Source organism: Mirounga leonina, unplaced genomic scaffold, assembly GCF_011800145.1.
Source record: "Mirounga leonina isolate KUSES-001 unplaced genomic scaffold, KU_Mleo_1.0 Mir_166, whole genome shotgun sequence".
NCBI classification, from domain to species: Eukaryota; Metazoa; Chordata; class Mammalia; order Carnivora; family Phocidae; genus Mirounga; species Mirounga leonina.
In genome coordinates, this window is record NW_023270418.1 from 15414021 (window position 1) to 15431799 (window position 17779).

The window sequence follows — 17779 nt, forward strand, 5'->3', positions numbered from 1 at the left end:
TAGTCCTGTGTTGTACGGGTAATTTAAACATTTTCTCCCAGTCTATGATTTTTCTTTTCCTCTTCTTAACAAGATCTTAACAAGATCTCTTCTTAGCAAGATCTTTCACAAAACAAAGTTTTGAATTTTGATGTGGTTTAATTTATCACTTTTTTTTTTCTTATAGAGCATGCTTTTGGTGTCAAGTCTAAGAACTTTTTGCCTGGTCCTGTGTCCTAAAGATTGTCTATATTTTTTTGTGCTTCTTTTATAAAATTCACTATTTTGCCTTGAGATGTTTTTATTGTTCTTACTCCCATCACAGCCTTCATTTAAAAATACTTTCACCGTATTCCATATTGCTCTGTTTTAAAAATAATCACCACACGGGTCATCAGAGTCATTCCTGTTCCAAAAATGGAGTCTTGTATAAAATGTATAGATTATAATCCTCTTTAGGAAAGGAACTAGATCTGTTTCTCTTAAGGCAGCTTTTGTGGTACCTGTGTTCATGGTAAGCATGTACTTAGCCCACATTTTTTATTAGATGCAGTTTTTAGAATGGGTGTCTCCTTTTTTTCTTTTCCTCACGGTGAGATTTTGTCAAGGAAAAAAAATACAGCTGAGACATGCCTACTACTAAGACCTTTGCGTGGATGACAATACAGCTTCTGCCTTTGTAAGCTCTGTAGTCAATAGTAATCCCCAAGCTTTTCCCAACTCCAAGTGTTTCCTTTAAAATTCACTGCAGAAGTGTACTTAGAGGAGGTGTTTGTTGTTGTCGTTTTCAGAGATGGAGTGAGAGAGAAAGAGAGAGAGGGGAGAGAGGAAGTCTGGAGGGACAGAGGGAGAAGGAGAGAGAGAATCTTAAGCGGGCCTCAGTCTCATAACCCTGAGATCATGACCTGAGCCGAAATCAAGAGTTGGACACTTGGGGCGCCTGGGTGGCTCAGTTGGTTAAGCGACTGCCTTCGGCTCAGGTCATGATCCTGGAGTCCTGGGGTCGAGTCCCCGCATCGGGCTCCCTGCTCTGCAGGGAGTCTGCTCCTCCCTCTGACCCTCCCCCCTCTCATGTGCTCTCTGTCTCTCTCATTCTGTCTCAAATAAATAAATAAAATCTTAAAAAAAAAAAAAAAGAGTTGGACACTTAACTGACTGCGCCACCCAGGTGCCCTGAGGAAGTCTTTATATAGAGGTCTAGATGCTTCTGCCACCGACATTTTGGTGATAACGAAGAGTTCTGTGCCTTTAAGTGTTAGGAAAGGTTCATTGGGGGAAGTTTATAACTTGAAGTGCAGTGTATTCTTTGATGCTAGAATTGTATGTGTTTGTTTTTTTTTTTAAGATTTTTATTTATTTGACAGAGAGAAAGACAGCCAGAGAGGGAACACAAGTAGGGGGAGTGGGAGAGGGAGAAGCAGGCTTCCCGCTGAGCGGGGAGCCCGATGCAGGGCTCGATCCCAGGACCCTGGGATCATGACCCCAGCCGAAGGCAGATGCTTAACGACTGAGCCATCCAGGCGCCCCTAGAATTGTATGTTTTTATCTCATCCTGGTAAACCACAGTAGAAGAGTTACCGTGCACACACGCGCGTGCGTGCGCGCGCACACACACACACTTTGCCTTGCTTTGCCTCAAGGTGTTTTGTATGTTATGGGGTACAGAGTGTAGTTGGAGGCCTGGGTATACCCATCTGGGTGAGATTGCTGCCTTTTCCTTAATTTCCTGCTGAATTTCCTGACTTCATGTATGCCTTGAAATTCATAATCAAAAGCATGTCTTTACTACTTTTGATATGAGAACCACATTACTGTTCCTCATCAGTAGTCATTACTTGACAAAAACCCTACCTAAAGTTTCTTTCCCAGATTTATTCATTTATTCTCTATCACTGGACTAGATGACCTTCAGGGTTCTCTCAGCCCTGAGAATCTGTGACAATTTCAGTCATTGGATTTCTTTCTTTCTTTTTAATATGATCTAAAAGACATGAAAAATATTAGAGGATGCAAAATAGGTGTAGTTCTGTCAAGGAAGAGGAAATCAGTTCATACTGAGTCTCTTCTATCACATAAGTAAATCTGTGCATTTGCCATGTAATTTGGTCTTTTTGAGATTTGCCCATTTTCCAAAATATAAAAGGAGACCCATCCTGTGAAATACCAAGGTTGATGGTTTCATTTCCGTAGGCAAGGTGAATTCTTTTGATAATATTCCGTCTTACCATTCAGCACAGCAGGAGATTCTTGTTGAGCAGAACTATGAAAAATTGAGAAAGTGGATTTTGAAAGCCTCTGCACAACTCTTTAAAAATGTGTTATTTATTATTTTAGAATATCAGCAGTAAACCTCGCAGTTTAAAAAAGACAACCCTATTTTTACCAACACACCAACTCTCTGTGCTGTTAAAAAGCAGGTTACACACTTTGAGAGACTAGTTCATGGCGACTTGTTTCCGAAGATTTAACCACTCTTGCCTCTAAAAGTTGCATTTTGTTTAGGTAGGTTGCATTAAGAAGAGATCTGAAGATAAACATCAAAGATGTGCTAAATCAATGGTGAGAATTCCACATGCCATATTTCATAATAATGTCCTTTCAGAGAGCACAGAACACTAACTGGTTTGGGTGTTTGTTTCATTATTCGGTGGTAGAAAACAGGACTCCAAGAAGGTTATATGATTTTTCTCTCCATCTCCTAGTGACTAGAGAGGAAGAGAACCAAGCCTGTGGTCTTCCTGTGAAATTTAGTAGTCCAAGCAGAGCAAAACATCCTCCCTGTGTTTCCTCCTAGCAGCTGTGATTGTGAAAGTGTTGTGTGTGATTTACTGGTCAGTATTTCTACACATTTACTTATAGTCACAGTGTGTTCTAGGTCTTTCATGCAGAGCTCTAAGCCTTAAAACAGAAAAACCAAACCAAAACAAAGAACCCTATTATGGGCAAGTGTCTCTCTCTCTCTCCCTTTTTTTCTTTTAGAAAAAACACTTCTTGATAAAAACACAAACGTACGTGAATGGCAACTGAAAAAGCATTGCTTCCTTCCAGAAAACCACTAGGATTTGCATAAACCACTTGACTGGTAAATGATTATCTGCTCTGTCAGTCCCTGGGGACTTTTAACATTAGGTTATTTGTATTTTTATAGATAAGGTAAGTTCTGAATTTGCAGGTGGGTATTTGTTAGACTCTTCAAATAATGACAGTTTATGAAACTGGATTTTCCAAAAGTCTTTTAAAAAGTCAATGAAAACATTTCCTCTCCTGGATTGTGATAACCCCATGAATAAAATTAAAGGCCTTGAAGGAGTTTGAATTTGTGCTGTGCATAGCCTGTTAATTATTTCCCTTTGGTAAAACTGAGATGTGTTAAGGCTAAAACCTCAAAATATACCACTTGGAGAATTGGAAAGGAAGTTTAAAAGAATTTCTATTATCACTTTTAAAGCATCCACAAGGAGACATTTACAGCAATATAAAACACAACCTGGCTGCTTCTGTTTGGTATTTGCTCGCTGAAGTAGATTACCCAAGATGGTTTGAGGAAGAGATTGATGTCATTCAGAGTTGGAATTTTGCTGGGGTCCAATTCTGGAAAAGCAGATTGACATGAACATTCTTGTAATTAAGTACATGTCCTACTGACAGTGAAATAATAGCCACCTTCAAATTTATTTATTTTATCTGGCAACTGCAGCATAATTTATTAAACTTTGGCTTGCTGAAGTCTGGCAGTGTTACAGGTAAATTTGCATAAACCCCAACTGATGCTTTTTCCTATATTTAATTTTCAGGTACAAATAGTTTGAAACAGTTTCTTTCATTTTGAGTTCATCTACAGCTACATTGAAAATTTTCATTTTATTTCCATTTTATTTCTTGTGGTTTTCGGTCTTCTACAACACCTTGTTTTTATCTAGGGGTGTAAAGCATGAGGGCTTATCTTGTTTATCTTTAGGTGACATCAGTGCCTTCAATCAGAGGGGTCACGGTCAAAGCAGGTCTTTGTGTAGGCAAAGGACAGAATACTAAGGCTGACCTGTTACCATCACGATCATCATGGCTGCCATTTCTGAGGGGCCATATGTGCCCATTTGATTCTCAGCAATCCTGTGAGGTGCGTGTAGATTCACAGTTCCTTATTAAAAACGCTTAGGGTCAGATGTGTTTCAGAATTCAGAATTTTTTGGAGTTTAGAAAGGTAATCAGGGATAATCCCACGTATGACAAAATCTCCAGTGAGGTCTGGGAAAGCACCTCAAAAGCAAGCCAGTTAATATTTCTTCAGGGAAATGTATGAGTAGTCACACTGAGTAGAATAAATAAAAGCCATAAATACTTTCATATTAATTCAGATCAGGTCTTGCCCCCAAATGAGGTTGGGCATCGTCTTATGAAAACATTTTTGTGTCTTTCCAAACTTTTGATAAATACCAAATAAATAAAGTTAATAACAGGTAACAAAATATTACTCTTGTTTTGGCAAAATAGAAGAAGCTTGGTGCTTTCTCTTCCTGTTGTACACTGTTGGAGAACCCCCTCCTTTTTTATTAGCCCCCACAAATTATACTGACTACTTAGGCAGTAATTACTCTTCTGCTTTCTGTAGATAGTAAATTTCTCAAAGCTATGCAAGAATGGTATTTCCTACAGAATGAATGGAATTTAACAAGATGAAATATCACAAGGAAAAACAAAGTTCAAACTGCAAGGATGGAGGCATTGTGTCTTAGCTGACAGGCAGTCAGCAGTCTGTTAAATGAACTGACAGTGTGAAGAGGCTACCAGCAATGTGAACGCACGTCATCTACACAGCAGGAGTGCCATATTTAGGATGTAAGAGTCCGTCCAATCTCACTGGATCCAGACCATATCTGGGGTCTTGGCTTCGTTTTTGGATGGCATATTTTAAAGGGGGATGCAGGCAGTGTGAACCTTTTCCAGGTAGTTTGAGCAGGAGGGTGAAACACTTGAAGCTGTGTCATGTAAGGCACAGGTGGAATAAGTGGGCAAGTTTGGTTGAAAGTTTTGCCAGCTCCTAGCAGTACCTGCTCAAATGAGCAATTTCAGCTTCATATCGATTGACTGCCAGCTGTATGCCACATCCTAAGCTGTTAAACATTTGGGATACAAAGATGGAAAGACAGGGGCCCTGCCTTTCATGGGCTTTGTGTCTACTAGGACACAGAAGTGTACACAGCTATTTCCAGTACAATCTGATAGGTGGGACAGTAACCACAGTATAAGGGCAGCACAGAGAAATTACGATTAGCTCCCTGGGGTGATGGGAGATGGAAGGCTAAAGCCTTCAGAGAGAAACTGAATTCTGAGCTGGGTTTTGAAAAATAAATTTAAGTGAGTGAAATAAAATTGGGAAGGGACAGCATAGGCTTGTTCAAATATTTGGAAAGATGTCCTGTATAAGAAGGATTGAAATGCTTCAGTATGATCTCAGGGGCTCAGGGACCAGTTGGGGAAGTGTGCAGGGAGAGATATTTAAAAGAGGTCTTAGATAGAGCTGTCCGAAGGTTTCTTTGGAATGTTCGGAGTTCCTAGTCCCTGTATGTGTTGAAGCACAGACAAGTCAATTGTTTGGCAGCAATAGTACAATAGTACACGGTGGGGGCAGAGTGTCATGCAATGGATAGAGTGAAAAACATAGTGAAGTGCTTAAGGGCATGGGTTCTAAGGATCCGGCTCTAGAACCTGCTACTTGTACCAACTGGCTCTGTGACCTGAGCTCAGATTGTTATGAAGTTAACATTGGTGTGCTCAGAACAGCCCTTGATACATAGTAAGTGCTAAATAAGTAGCTAATAAATATTAGCTATTATCGGGGTGCCTGGGTGGCTCAGTCGTTAAGCGACCGCCTTCGGTTCAGGTCCTGATCCCAGGGTCCTGGGATGGAGCCCCGCATCCGGCTCCCTGCTCTGTGGGAAGCCTGCTTCTCCCTCTCCCACTCCCCCTGCTTGTGTTTCCCCTCTCGCTGTGTCTGTCAAATAAATAAATAAAATCTTTAAAAAAAAATATTAGCTATTATCATTGTCATTGGATGGGTGGTTGACATACCCTTTGAAGTCCATCTCACCTTGAAAGACTTGGAATTTCTGCAGATTTCTACAGCATTTTCAAGGAGGCTGGCATTGCACAACTCTCCCTAGCTCATGTTTTTCTTTGTCTCTTAGATAAAGTGGCCTCGTGAATAGGAATGCCTGCCCAAATATCAGAATTGGAGATCATGGATGAAGATCAATTAATTGAAGAAGTCTTGGATAAGTTTGTTAATTGCCATGAACAAACATACGAAGAATTTCTGAGCACTTTTACTCATCTTTCAAAAGGTAAAATGGAGAAGTAAACTTTCTACAGCAGTAGAGATAAAGAATTTTCTTATAATTTTATGTCTTTGCTGCCTTTTCAAGAAGACTGTGCAATAAGCATCCATTCATTTCTTTCTTTTGATAGCTGATCAGGTGTTGGAGACCGACGCATGTAAATACCAACATTTTTATACAACCAAGAGTTGCATTATGGAGTCAGAGCCATTGCATTTGAGAATTAAAAGGGACCTGAGAAATCATTTTGTGTAATTCCTTTATTTTTGAAGAACTGTAACTGCAAAGAGTGGAGGTTTTTTAAAGCATATTTAAAACTTTTAAGAAATATAGCATAGTATAGGCTATGGAGTTACACTGCATCCATTTGGGTGCTGGCATTGCCACTTTTTGGGGTAGGTGATCTTGGGCAAGGGGTTTGAGTAAAGGGGGGTAATAATAGTACCTTAAAGGTTGATGAAGGTTGATTGAGGTAATCCAAGTCAAACTCTGAGCATGGTGGCTAACACATAAGTACTTAATGAATGCTAGGTATTGTGTTGTTGTCATTGTTATGACAGTGATGCTAGAGTTTCTGTAGAATGGAAACAACCCTTTAGATGGGAAGCGATAAACTAAAGCCTAAAGGCCAGGCCCACGTTGTCTGTTTCATTATGTGTCTTGTGTTTTTTCAATTGAGCCAACATTTTATTTTTATTTTATTTTATTTTATTTTTTTAAAGATTTTTTTTAAATTTATTTATTAGAGAGAGAGAGTGAGAGAGAGAGCGCAAGAGGGGGTAGGGTTAGAGCGAGAAGCAGACTCCCCGCCGAGCAGGGAGCCCGATGTGGGACTCGATCCCGGGACTCCGGGATCATGACCTGAGCCGAAGGCAGTCGCTTAACCAGCTGAGCCACCTAGGCGCCCTCAATTGAGCCAACATTTAAAGTTGGGAAATTTTACATAAAAATAATGACTTTTTTTTTTTTTTTTCTGATTAAGAGAGAAGACCTGTTACCTCTTATTTCCCTGATGGCATTAGCAGCTAGAGCTCGGGGGCCCTTGCCCTGTGAGCCCCCTGTTTGTCACACCCTCTGGCACTCACACATTTTAAAAATGTGTGTATCTACTTTGCCTGCTTCATTCACCCAAGTGGCTCCTGTAGGCATTTGAGTTTGTAATCTTTGTTCTGGGTTCTGCTTCAGACGGCCTGCCACTGGCTTGCTCTCAATTTGGTCCTTTGTGGGTCATTGGTCCACATTTGTGAGGCAGTTGGTTCTCCACCTTACTGCACTTTGGACTCACTGGAGGGTATTTTAGAGCATGGTGATTCTGAATCTTAGCTGGGGCCCAGGAATCCGTATTTTGTAAAAATTCCTCTGGTGGTTCTAATGTGTACCCAGTTGAGAACAGGGAGTTTCATAATCTCCTGGGGTGATGACACTTGTCAAGATACTTGACTTCATGATTTTAAGTCATGACTCATGTGTCCTTAACAAATGTGTAAGAAGGGTATTTACAATGAAGAAAAGGAAGATAGTTGGAATATCGATATTTGTTTTGTTTACACTGTGGACTGTTTTTGTTTACACTTTTTTTTTTTTTTTTAAGATTTTTTATTTTTTATTTGACTGAGAGAGTACAAGCAGGGGGAAGTGGCAAGCAGAGGCAGAGGGAGAGGGAGAAGCAGACTCCTTGCTGAGCAGGGAGCCTGATGCGGGGCTCGATCCCAGGATCCCAGGATCATGACCTGAGCCGAAGGCAGACGCTTAACCGTCTGAGCCACCCAGTGTTTTTGTTTACACTTAATGGAAAAATATTTAGTGGAAATGTTTAATGGAAAAATATTTAATATTTCCATTAAAATGGAAATAGTTTACTTTGGGGCTCTGAATGATCTGTTTTGACAGGATATGTGGATCAAATTAATCTTGATTAATGACCAAATCATCTTTTGGTCTATGAACTTGGGTTTGGGAAGATGTTTGCCTTCTCTGAACCTAATGATTTTGTTCCAGGCTCTCTGTACCTAACAGAACAGTGTGAATGGTTGGGGGTGGGTGTTGGAAATAAGGCTAAAATTAGCAGGATTAATACATTCTGGCATTTTGATAATCCAGATTATTTTGGAAATTACTTGTAAAGCTGAGTTTATTTTCATATCTGAAAAAGTAAGAACTTCTTGCAGGCACTTGGATATTTTAAAGAGGTTCTGATGGGCTTTTTTGAGGGTAAGGGGGATATTCTGTTTTCATATTTCTGTAAGGTCACTGCATGCTGAGAAAGAAACTGTTGCATATGTGGTGACTTCATTGCAAGTTCTGTGTTGGGCCCCAAACTGAGCTGAAATGATGACGCAAGTCACATAAACTGCATCCCAAGCACACTTTTTTTTTTCTCCTTTCAAAATATCCCTAGGCGCCAGTTCACATTATAAACTAATGACCTGAAAAAATTCCTCTTAAAGCACAAAGAATTGTGAGTGCAGAAAATGTGTCTTAAATCAGTCAGCATTCTTGGGTCCCTCCTCCCCCTCCCGAAACATTTAAGTACTTTCTGAAAAACCAAACAGCACTTAGGGACAGCCTAGGCATTGAGTGATAGCCCCCAGAACTGATCTAAGTGAATGTGGTTAGTTCTGTTTTACGGAAGACATGAAGGCTGTTTCTTCAAAATTTTCCTCTTCTTTCCAGCCCTTCATTTGTCTTGGTGGGCTCAGTTGTTTTGCTGATGCATAGAATCTTCTCTTTGTGAAAGTGATTATCATCACACACACTCATGTACATTTCTTGAGAGAGTTTGGTTTCTCAAGTCTATTACAATTTCCCCTGATTGATTGTTCTCTTTATTTTTATAATAGTTACATGCCATGATGCTTATAGGATTCATTTTCTTTCCAAGAGTGTTAAAAGGGTCAGTACTCCTATTAAAAATATTTCCCTTGAAAAAATTAAAGTACAGCCTGATTGAAAGAAATTCACATCACTGCTACAGACTGTTAGAAAATCACTGGAAACTGTAAATATTGTAGCAAAATTCTCGCTCCAGTACATTGATGTTGATCAATTGTTGCTGTTTTTTTTTTTTTTTAAAGCAACTCTGGTTTTTTTAATCATGGTACTTACTTGATAATAAATACATACTTGATAATAAATACAGTGTTCTATCAAAATGTTTAAAGAGACGCATTAATTATTTGTTTTAAACAGACAGTTATAATTGAATTCTCAGTAGTGTCATCAGTTCAAGAGAGTAAGATCAAGTCGTGAGATTTGTATTAGAAAATCAGTGTGCAGATTTTGGTTTTATTCATTATTTGGTGACGATGTTATTATATTATTGATATTATTGTGGGTAAAGATAAGAGGCTAAGTTTCAATCTTTGGCATCTCAGTTTCTTTGTGAAGGTGATTAATTTACAGGTCTTTCTAAACTATCCATCTAGAGGAAAAATGTGTTTTTCTCTCCTTGTCTGACATATTTCTGTCGTTTGCTTAAGTTATAAAAACACAGATGTGAAAACGTATTTGATTTTCTGTTAATGCATTTATTCATTTATTCATTCATTAATTCTGTGTCTCCCGTGGTCTATGTATTGTTTTAGGTGATGAGGATCCAAAAATAAGATATAGTTTGTGTTTTCAAGCTCATAGTCCAGGAGGAAAGATAAAGAAATAAACAAAAACTTACACTAGTGTATGATAAGTACCATAATGGAGGAAAGCACAGTTCTGTGAGAGCTCATAGGAGGGCCATACAGCCCTTACTTGGTTGGGGAGGGCAATAAAATCTACCCATTGGAGAAGATGTCTGTGGTGAGTCTGCGGTAACCACTGAACCAAAACTTGCCTTGGGTCCTAAGACATAAATAAAATAGAGTGCAGGAAGTTTTGACAGATCAGAGCCAAATTGAAAGATGTTAAAAATGCCTCCGTTGTTGATTGTCCTTTGGATCATGTTTCCATTTGTTTTAGTACTAATATATACATTCTTTAAAATAATATATGGTGGAGGTGGAGATGTAGCCTTGTTTTAGTAAGGGTGAGAGTTATTTCTAATTTCCTTCCACACCAGGATTACCACATGATCTGATTTGGAAGCCATCTGCTCCCATTTTTTAGAGCGTTAGTTACTACTCATATTGTGGTCACACAGAAATTATATATTTAAGAAGCCAGTGACTTAGAAATGGACATTCAATCTTTTCAAGTCCATTTTGTTACATATAGTAGAAACCCTAGGGGGTGGTTACAGTAGTTACACGCAATTCTCAATCTCTCTCTCTCTCTCTCTCTCTCCCCCCCCTCCCCCCACGCACTGTTATTGATTTTGTTCTTCAGGCTACATGATTAATTTTCATTAAAGTTACCCACTTTACCAACTGTTTAACTTAAAATAGTTTGGAAATTGAAATGAATCTACTAGGGGTGCTTGGGTGTCTCAGTCATTGAGTGTCTGCATTCGGCTCGAGTCATGATCCTAAATATGTTTGGGACAACTCCCTACTCAGCGGGGAGCCTGCTTGGCCCTCTCCCACTCCCCCTGCTTGTGTTCCCTCTCTCGCTGTGTCTCTCTCTGTCAAATAAATAAATAAAATCTTTATAAAAAAAAAAGAATCTATTGTGATTTTATGATTAACTGTTAAATAAGTCTTTGTTTTTCAGTCTTTCCTTTTAATCTTAAAACACATAGGATCCAGTTCCCAAGTGATTCTACTGGTTTTAATATTACCACATAACAGCTTTCTATGCACTGCTACATTTATCTACTTTAACCTGTTTTCTTATGTCTAGATCAAAGATTTTAGTTTCTGATTTTGATGTGTGAGTTCTAGTTCTCTTTATGCTATTCTCATTTCACTTGCAATACTTTGTGCTTTTAGTGTTTTATTATTCTTTCAACATGTCTTTGAAAAAAATCCCATCAACTCAACCTCCCTCTCCCTTCATACTTGTTAATATAAGAATTAAATTCCCCCTGAGGTGGAACATTCAGGACAAATAGCCAATGCCTGTGGCTTTATAAACTGGTGGTGGAGATTGTTCCAAACTCTTAGAGTTTCAAAACCTCTGAATAGGTTTCAGTTTTTCTTAGATTTTAGTAATCTTAGGTAATCATAAGAGAGCTTAATCCATATTTTTTACCTCATTCACATTTAGTTCTTTAAGGAACTACACCAACGCTCTATCACCATTGCTAATTTCAGGAATGTACAGTTACCATATGATGTGATCATTAGGTCCACATTGTCCAGTTTGGATCCATTAGCCCATGTGGCAGGCAGTTGAGTACTTGACTTGTGGCTAGTGCAGCCCACTGAGTTTTAAATTTCACTTAATTTTAATTAGTTTAAGCTTAAATAAAAATATTGCTACTCAGTTCAGTTATTGGAAAACTTTTAAATGTGTTTGGGACAACCTGGGTATGTGAGTCAATTTTTTCAAATGTAAATTTCATGAAATACAGAGTAGTACCCCCCCAACCCCCACCATTCGTGGCTTCACTTTCCGTGGTTTCAGTTACCTGTGGTCAACCAGGATTTGGAAGCAGATGGTCTTCCTTCTGAATTATCATCAGAAGGTCATAGTAGCCCAATGCTAAGTCACAATTCCTGCCTCATTCGCATCACTCCATCTCTTCCAATAGGCATTTTATCATCTCACATCATCACAAGAAGAATAATAAGATATTTTAGAGAGACCACATTCACATAACTTTTATTATAGTATGTTGTTATAATTATGCTACTTTGCTATTATTGTTGTTAATCTCTTACTATACCTAATTTATAAATCAAACTTTATCATAGGTATGTGTGTACTGGAAAAAACCAGTATAGATAGGGTTTGGTTCTGTCTGCAGTTTCAGGCATCCACTGAAGGTCTTGGAACAAATTCCTCATGGAAGAGGGGGTGACTACTACAAATACAGATCAAGTATTTCTGATGAAAAATTCACATCTGAATTGAGATAAGCTATGAGTGCAAAATATGCACAGGGTTTTGAAGACTTAGTATGAGAACAAAATGTAAAATATCTCAATAATAGTTTTATTTTTAACTACATCTGAAATGACAATATTTTGGAAAATTGGCTTAAGGAAAATACATTATTAAAATTAACTTCACTTTCTAAAATTTTTAAAAATGTGGTTGCTTGAAAATTTAAAACCACATCTGTGGCTTTTGTTATATTTCTACTGGGCAGCACTGCTATAGACCAGTAGTTCTTAAGCTTGGCTGAATATCAGAAAAACGTCTATAATGTCAAACTTGTATAAGACTAAAGATTTCCAGACACTATCCTGGGCTTATTAAATGAGAGGCTCTATAGTGAGGGGTCTAGGAATTTTTACATTCATAAGACTCTTAACTAATAATTTGGCTGTACCACTAGTTTTGAGAACTGCTGGTTTAGACTACAATTCTGATAATGCAGTCCCCCACACAGAGAAACACGTTTTTGAAAGGCAGAGGCAAAGGAGGGGAGAAACAGCAAGTCAGGGAGCCCAGCAAGGACCCTGAACAGAAATACCTCTGTAGGGGTATGGCCCAGGGCCGGGGAGGGGGACACAGAAAGCAGGGAAGGCTAATGAGACCCTGATGGCACTTGGCAACCGGTGAGTGACAGAGGATGAGGGAGAAGAAAGAGTCAAAGATGATTTGCAGGTGTCTTGCCTGGGAGAGGCCGAGGCCCACAGAGGCCGAGGGACTTGTTCAAAGGTACACAGTTCTCGTTTCTGGAGGCTTCTGTTTCCATCCTTATTGAGCGCCTGTTCTGTCAAGAGCTTAGAATCCTGGGCTGGGATTTGCTTTACACTTCCAGACTGATAGGTTTTGAGTCGTCAGTTCAGCCAAACGAATATCACTAACTCATACTTGACAACTTCTAGAAAATGTGATTAAAAATGAAAGTGGTGACAGCGCATAGAACAACACACTTCCGAAGTTGATATATCATTTTGGTCCCCAAAGCTGTTTTGAATTGGAACGTTAGAAAAGCACATCTTTAAACTTCCGTAGGGGTACAGAGAGACTTTTCCCAATCTGAAGGATACATTTAAGATCTGCTGTAGAAAAATACCGCAGAGAAAAAAACAGCGAAAGCAGCTAGCCCTCTCACCAATCTCAGAGCAGGAAAGGATTTCAGTGGAGCATAAAAACAGCTTTCTCTCATAAAAGAAAACACCACAACAAAAAATAATCCTTGCTGTGTAGCTTTTTGCGGTTGTTTTCAGTAGAGTATTAGACAGAGACCGGCGGGCTTAACATTGTTTTGATACCCTTGCAACTGGCAGATTGCCTGCCAGAGGAAGCTGGAAACGAACGGCCCGCTCTGCTTCCAGGTGGCACTCAGGCCCCATTTTCGACACACTTGTTATCAGGCACTTCAATTCCCTGCTGAATAATGAGTGGTGTTTTTAGTTCACAGGCCATTTGCAGTGTCTTTCTGTTACTCCTTTTTTTTTTTTTTTTTTTCCGTTAGCCACACTGAGAAAAAAAAAGGCAGCTTGGGAGGCACGTTTGCAAATGTAAGTTTTAACAGTGAAGTGCAAGGTGGAAAACAGCCCAACAAATAGCAGTAACCTTCCTTGGACTTAAGACATAGGCCATTGGGATGTTAATCTCAAGAGAAAGTTGTAAGAGGCATCCTAGGAGGACTTGCTAATGAAAGCAACCAGGCAATTAAAAAACCCCATTAATTAGTCTGGCATCCCAAGGGCGAGAATAAGGAAGCCCTGTCAAGGCTTTTCATTGACTCTTTTTTTTTTTTTTAATTGCTGGAAAGAGTAAAAAAAAAAATTTCATGGTTTTATATTGATTTATATTGGTTTTATAGCAGTAGCCATATGTATGTGACTTCTTTGTCAAAACACAGTACCAAATATCACCTAGAAGGCTGAAGGAGGAAAAAGTGTTGAACGAAGTGAAATCATATCTAGCGGAGCCCAGTGGAAGAAACAGCCCCAGCAGCAGTACCCTATTCTTTCTCTTTGGGGGAACATCTGTAAATTGTAATTAAGCAATTTTCATTTGTTTCTCTATTCCTTTTGTCATCACTAAATCACTACATTTAGGGAACAAGTTGACAAATTAAGAGACACAGAAATCTGCTGTTTCAGTGGTGGAAGGAAATTTCCTCCCTCAAATTATGATGCATTTTGAGCTGATTAAGCTATTTTGTTTTAGATGTATTAGTGTAAATGTTCAACTGCGGTTGTTACAATTCATATTCTACCCATGAATATTTGGTCCATAGATAATCGTTTGTTTTCTGTGCCTGCTGTAGTTCAGGTGTAATTGGATAAAGGAGAAAAAATGTGTTTATGTATTTACAACATTTTGAATTATAACCATTAAATTTATTTTTGGCAGTGTTTTTGATGCATAGTATTTTGTTGCAATAAATTTATTTCTCAGTGAAATAAAATATTATGAGCTTTTCAATTTGGTTGGTGTACAAATAAATAGTTTTCTTCGAATCTCTTTATATGTTTTGAACATGTATATGCTATATATATTTTGTGTGTGGATATAAATGAGAGAGGTGAATTTTCTTAGGCAAATGGAACCTTTACGAAATGTAAGCAGAAAACTGCTAGTGGCCAAATAAACTATTAAGATGGTCACAGTCACCTTTAAGTGGCTGATGAAAACAATATTGAGTGAGTGCACAGTTGTTTTGTATGCATTTGTCTTTAACTTGAGACGTTATTTTTACTAGTCATTGTTAAATGTACTGTTGTACTTGAAGAGAAAGAGTAAATTACGTAGCTTGAAACGGAGGCGGTCTTAAGACTGCGTCCTTTGATTCAGTTGAATGGGTCTGTATTCAAATCTGCATGGCTTTCAAATCTGGAATCTTTCAGCCATAGAACAATAATATTTTCTTTGAAATGGTCAGCTAAACCCAAAGGAATACGAACAGGAAACTTTATCGCAATCAAACTCGTATCTTCTTTGTATGAAAATCAAACCACAGTCTGTCTAGTTTGAGATTGTTAGTGTTTTTTTTTTTTCCCCTCCTACTTGGATTCCCTCCAGATGAGATAGATGTAAGCGGCACCAGTTAGCTCATTCTCCTTGAAACCCACTGCTTCTTTAGCACAGAGAAGAATCATACCATTTTCATGTGTTTTTTGGGCTTAGCCTGCCTTTGCCTTAGGTTTTTTTTTTTTTTTTTTTAATTTTATTTATTTATTTGACAGAGAGAGAGAGACAGTGAGAGAGGGAACACAAGCAGGGGGAGTGGGAGAGGGAGAAGCAGGTTTCCCGCCGAGCAGGGAGCCCGATGTGGGGCTCGATCCCGGGACCCCAGGATCATGACCTGAGCCGAAGGCAGACGCTTAACGACTGAGCCACCCAGGCGCCCCTGCCTTAGGTTTTATAGTGTATGGATTGCTGATTAGAAAAAAGGGTTTGTGGATCAAGTGCCACATCTTCCTCCTCTTCTCCATCAATTATGCTTTGTGTGACTTACAGCCAGTCATCTAATTTCTGGGTATTAGGCTTAGTCCCCAATTAAAGTGTCAGTGCAGTTCTTCTTGCAAATGTTGAGATCATTTCAGTATTGACTGTGTTCCTGCTATATTTTACGCATTGAGCTAAAATCTGGATAGAAGATGAATGAGACAGAGTCCCTCATCTGATATGTCATTCTTACTTATTTCGGTGTGCTCTGTGTTTCACATGCTCTAGATGTGTGAAGGCCCATGAGCAATCAAACAGACTGTATAGTTAGAGGTCAATTGGTAAGCTAATACGAACTACTCTTTACAGAGTGCTGATGTAACAATATGCAGATTATTGCCTTTGGTCTGGGGGACTCAGTTTTAGATTAGAATAAACCCTCTATATGAGTTTAGAAAAGAGCAATCAGAATGATTAGAACAGTGGATTTTTCAGACTGCTTTTTCTCCTTTTTTGACTTCAAGCCCTTTTTTTTTTTTTAATTTTTTTCTGAGGGATGCCCTGAAGTGCCCTGAAAAAAAAAATGAGGGAATGTGAAAGACATGTACAATTTAAGTGTGCTCTTGCATTGCTCTAATGCTTTGTGCCAATGAATGAGTCCCGGATTATTACAGATCTGTGCAGAAGATGTTATTCCACCTCATAGAGTTTGAAAACTCCTAAAAAGCATTTATTTGTAAAGGGATAGGAAAAAAAAATCACTTTCCCTGACTTTCTCCAACCTGTGTGAATAAAAGAGGTTGTCTTAAGTCGATGCATCATTGTGTAGGCAGGCAGAAGGAGGGCATGACTGATCTCAGGGTGAAGGAAAATTTTTTAGGTTGATGGGATTTAGTTTTATGAAGAGTTTAGTGTACTGCCCTTATATTTCTCACTTTGTCGTGAGCAGGGCCAGTGTAATGGAAAGGGTTCTATTCAAGTTTAGGATTCAGAAGACCTGGTCCAGGCATTTATTAATTCTTTGACACTGCAGGTCTTCCACTTAATCTCTCTGAATCTGTAAATCAGGGGTAATTCTGCCTGCTCAGTGTGTCTCATATGGTTGTTATGTGAATCCGATGAAATATGCATGAAGGTACTTTGTAGGTTTTAAAGATGTAGTCCAGTGTAGTTTTATTTATGGGGACTAATTATGATTTAAAAGAGAAACATTGGGCGCCTGGGTGGCTCAGTTGGTTAAGCGACTGCCTTCGGCTCAGGTCATGATCCTGGAGTCCCGGGATCGAGTCCCGCATCGGGCTCCCTGCTCGGCGGGGAGTCTGCTTCTCCCTCTGACCCTCCTCCCTCTCATGCTCTCTGTCTCTCATTGTCTCTCTCGCAAATAAATAAAATCTTTAAAAAATAAATAAATAAAATAAATAAATTTGAAAGAGAAACATCAAGGTTAAATATTAAAGAAATCCTGAATCTACAATATAAGAAAGATAAAATATTGTTTATAGTGTTAGCTGTCCACATCCTGTCCCTTGATGGAGTCAAAAGCAGCTCTGTGTGGTATATATTGTGTAGTGTCTATTGTCTAGTGTCTAAAGACTACACAGTTCAGGGAATAATGCTACACTGGCCTCTGGTGGAGAGATTAAATAGTATGTTTACACAGAACCTTTAAGCAAAGGTATTTATATACTTTGACAAAGATATCAGATACTACATCTTTTTTTTTTTAATTGAAGTATAATTGACACACAGTGTTACATTAGTTTCAGGTATACAACATAATGATTCAACAACTCTGTACATGGTAGTGTGCTCACCACGTGTGTAGCTACCATCTGTCACCATACAACACTATTAAAATTCCACTGACTCTATTCCCCGAGCTGTACCTTTCATCCCTGTGACTTATTCATCCCATAACGAGAAGCCTGTACCTCCCTCTCTTTTTAAGTCTCAATTTTTACGTTCTACTCCAAGGAATCTTCACTTGGGAGTCTTACCTTAAGTATCACCTGGGAGGTGCTTATTAAAATGTGAATTCTTGGGGAATGAGTCCCCAGATTTTGGTTCAGCAGTGC

The 17779-nt window shown here is 38.8% G+C and overlaps 1 protein-coding gene across 1 annotated transcript in view; it reads left to right on the forward strand.

The window, feature by feature from the left end:
* Positions 1 to 17779, forward strand: part of IFTAP (intraflagellar transport associated protein) — a 66130-nt gene that overhangs the window by 11398 nt on the left and 36953 nt on the right. Inside the window, exon 2 of the mRNA XM_035012593.1 lies at positions 6165 to 6320. Within this exon, the coding sequence (XP_034868484.1) occupies positions 6188 to 6320 (133 nt within the window). The 5' untranslated portion in view covers positions 6165 to 6187. The remainder of the gene's footprint in view (positions 1 to 6164; positions 6321 to 17779) is intronic.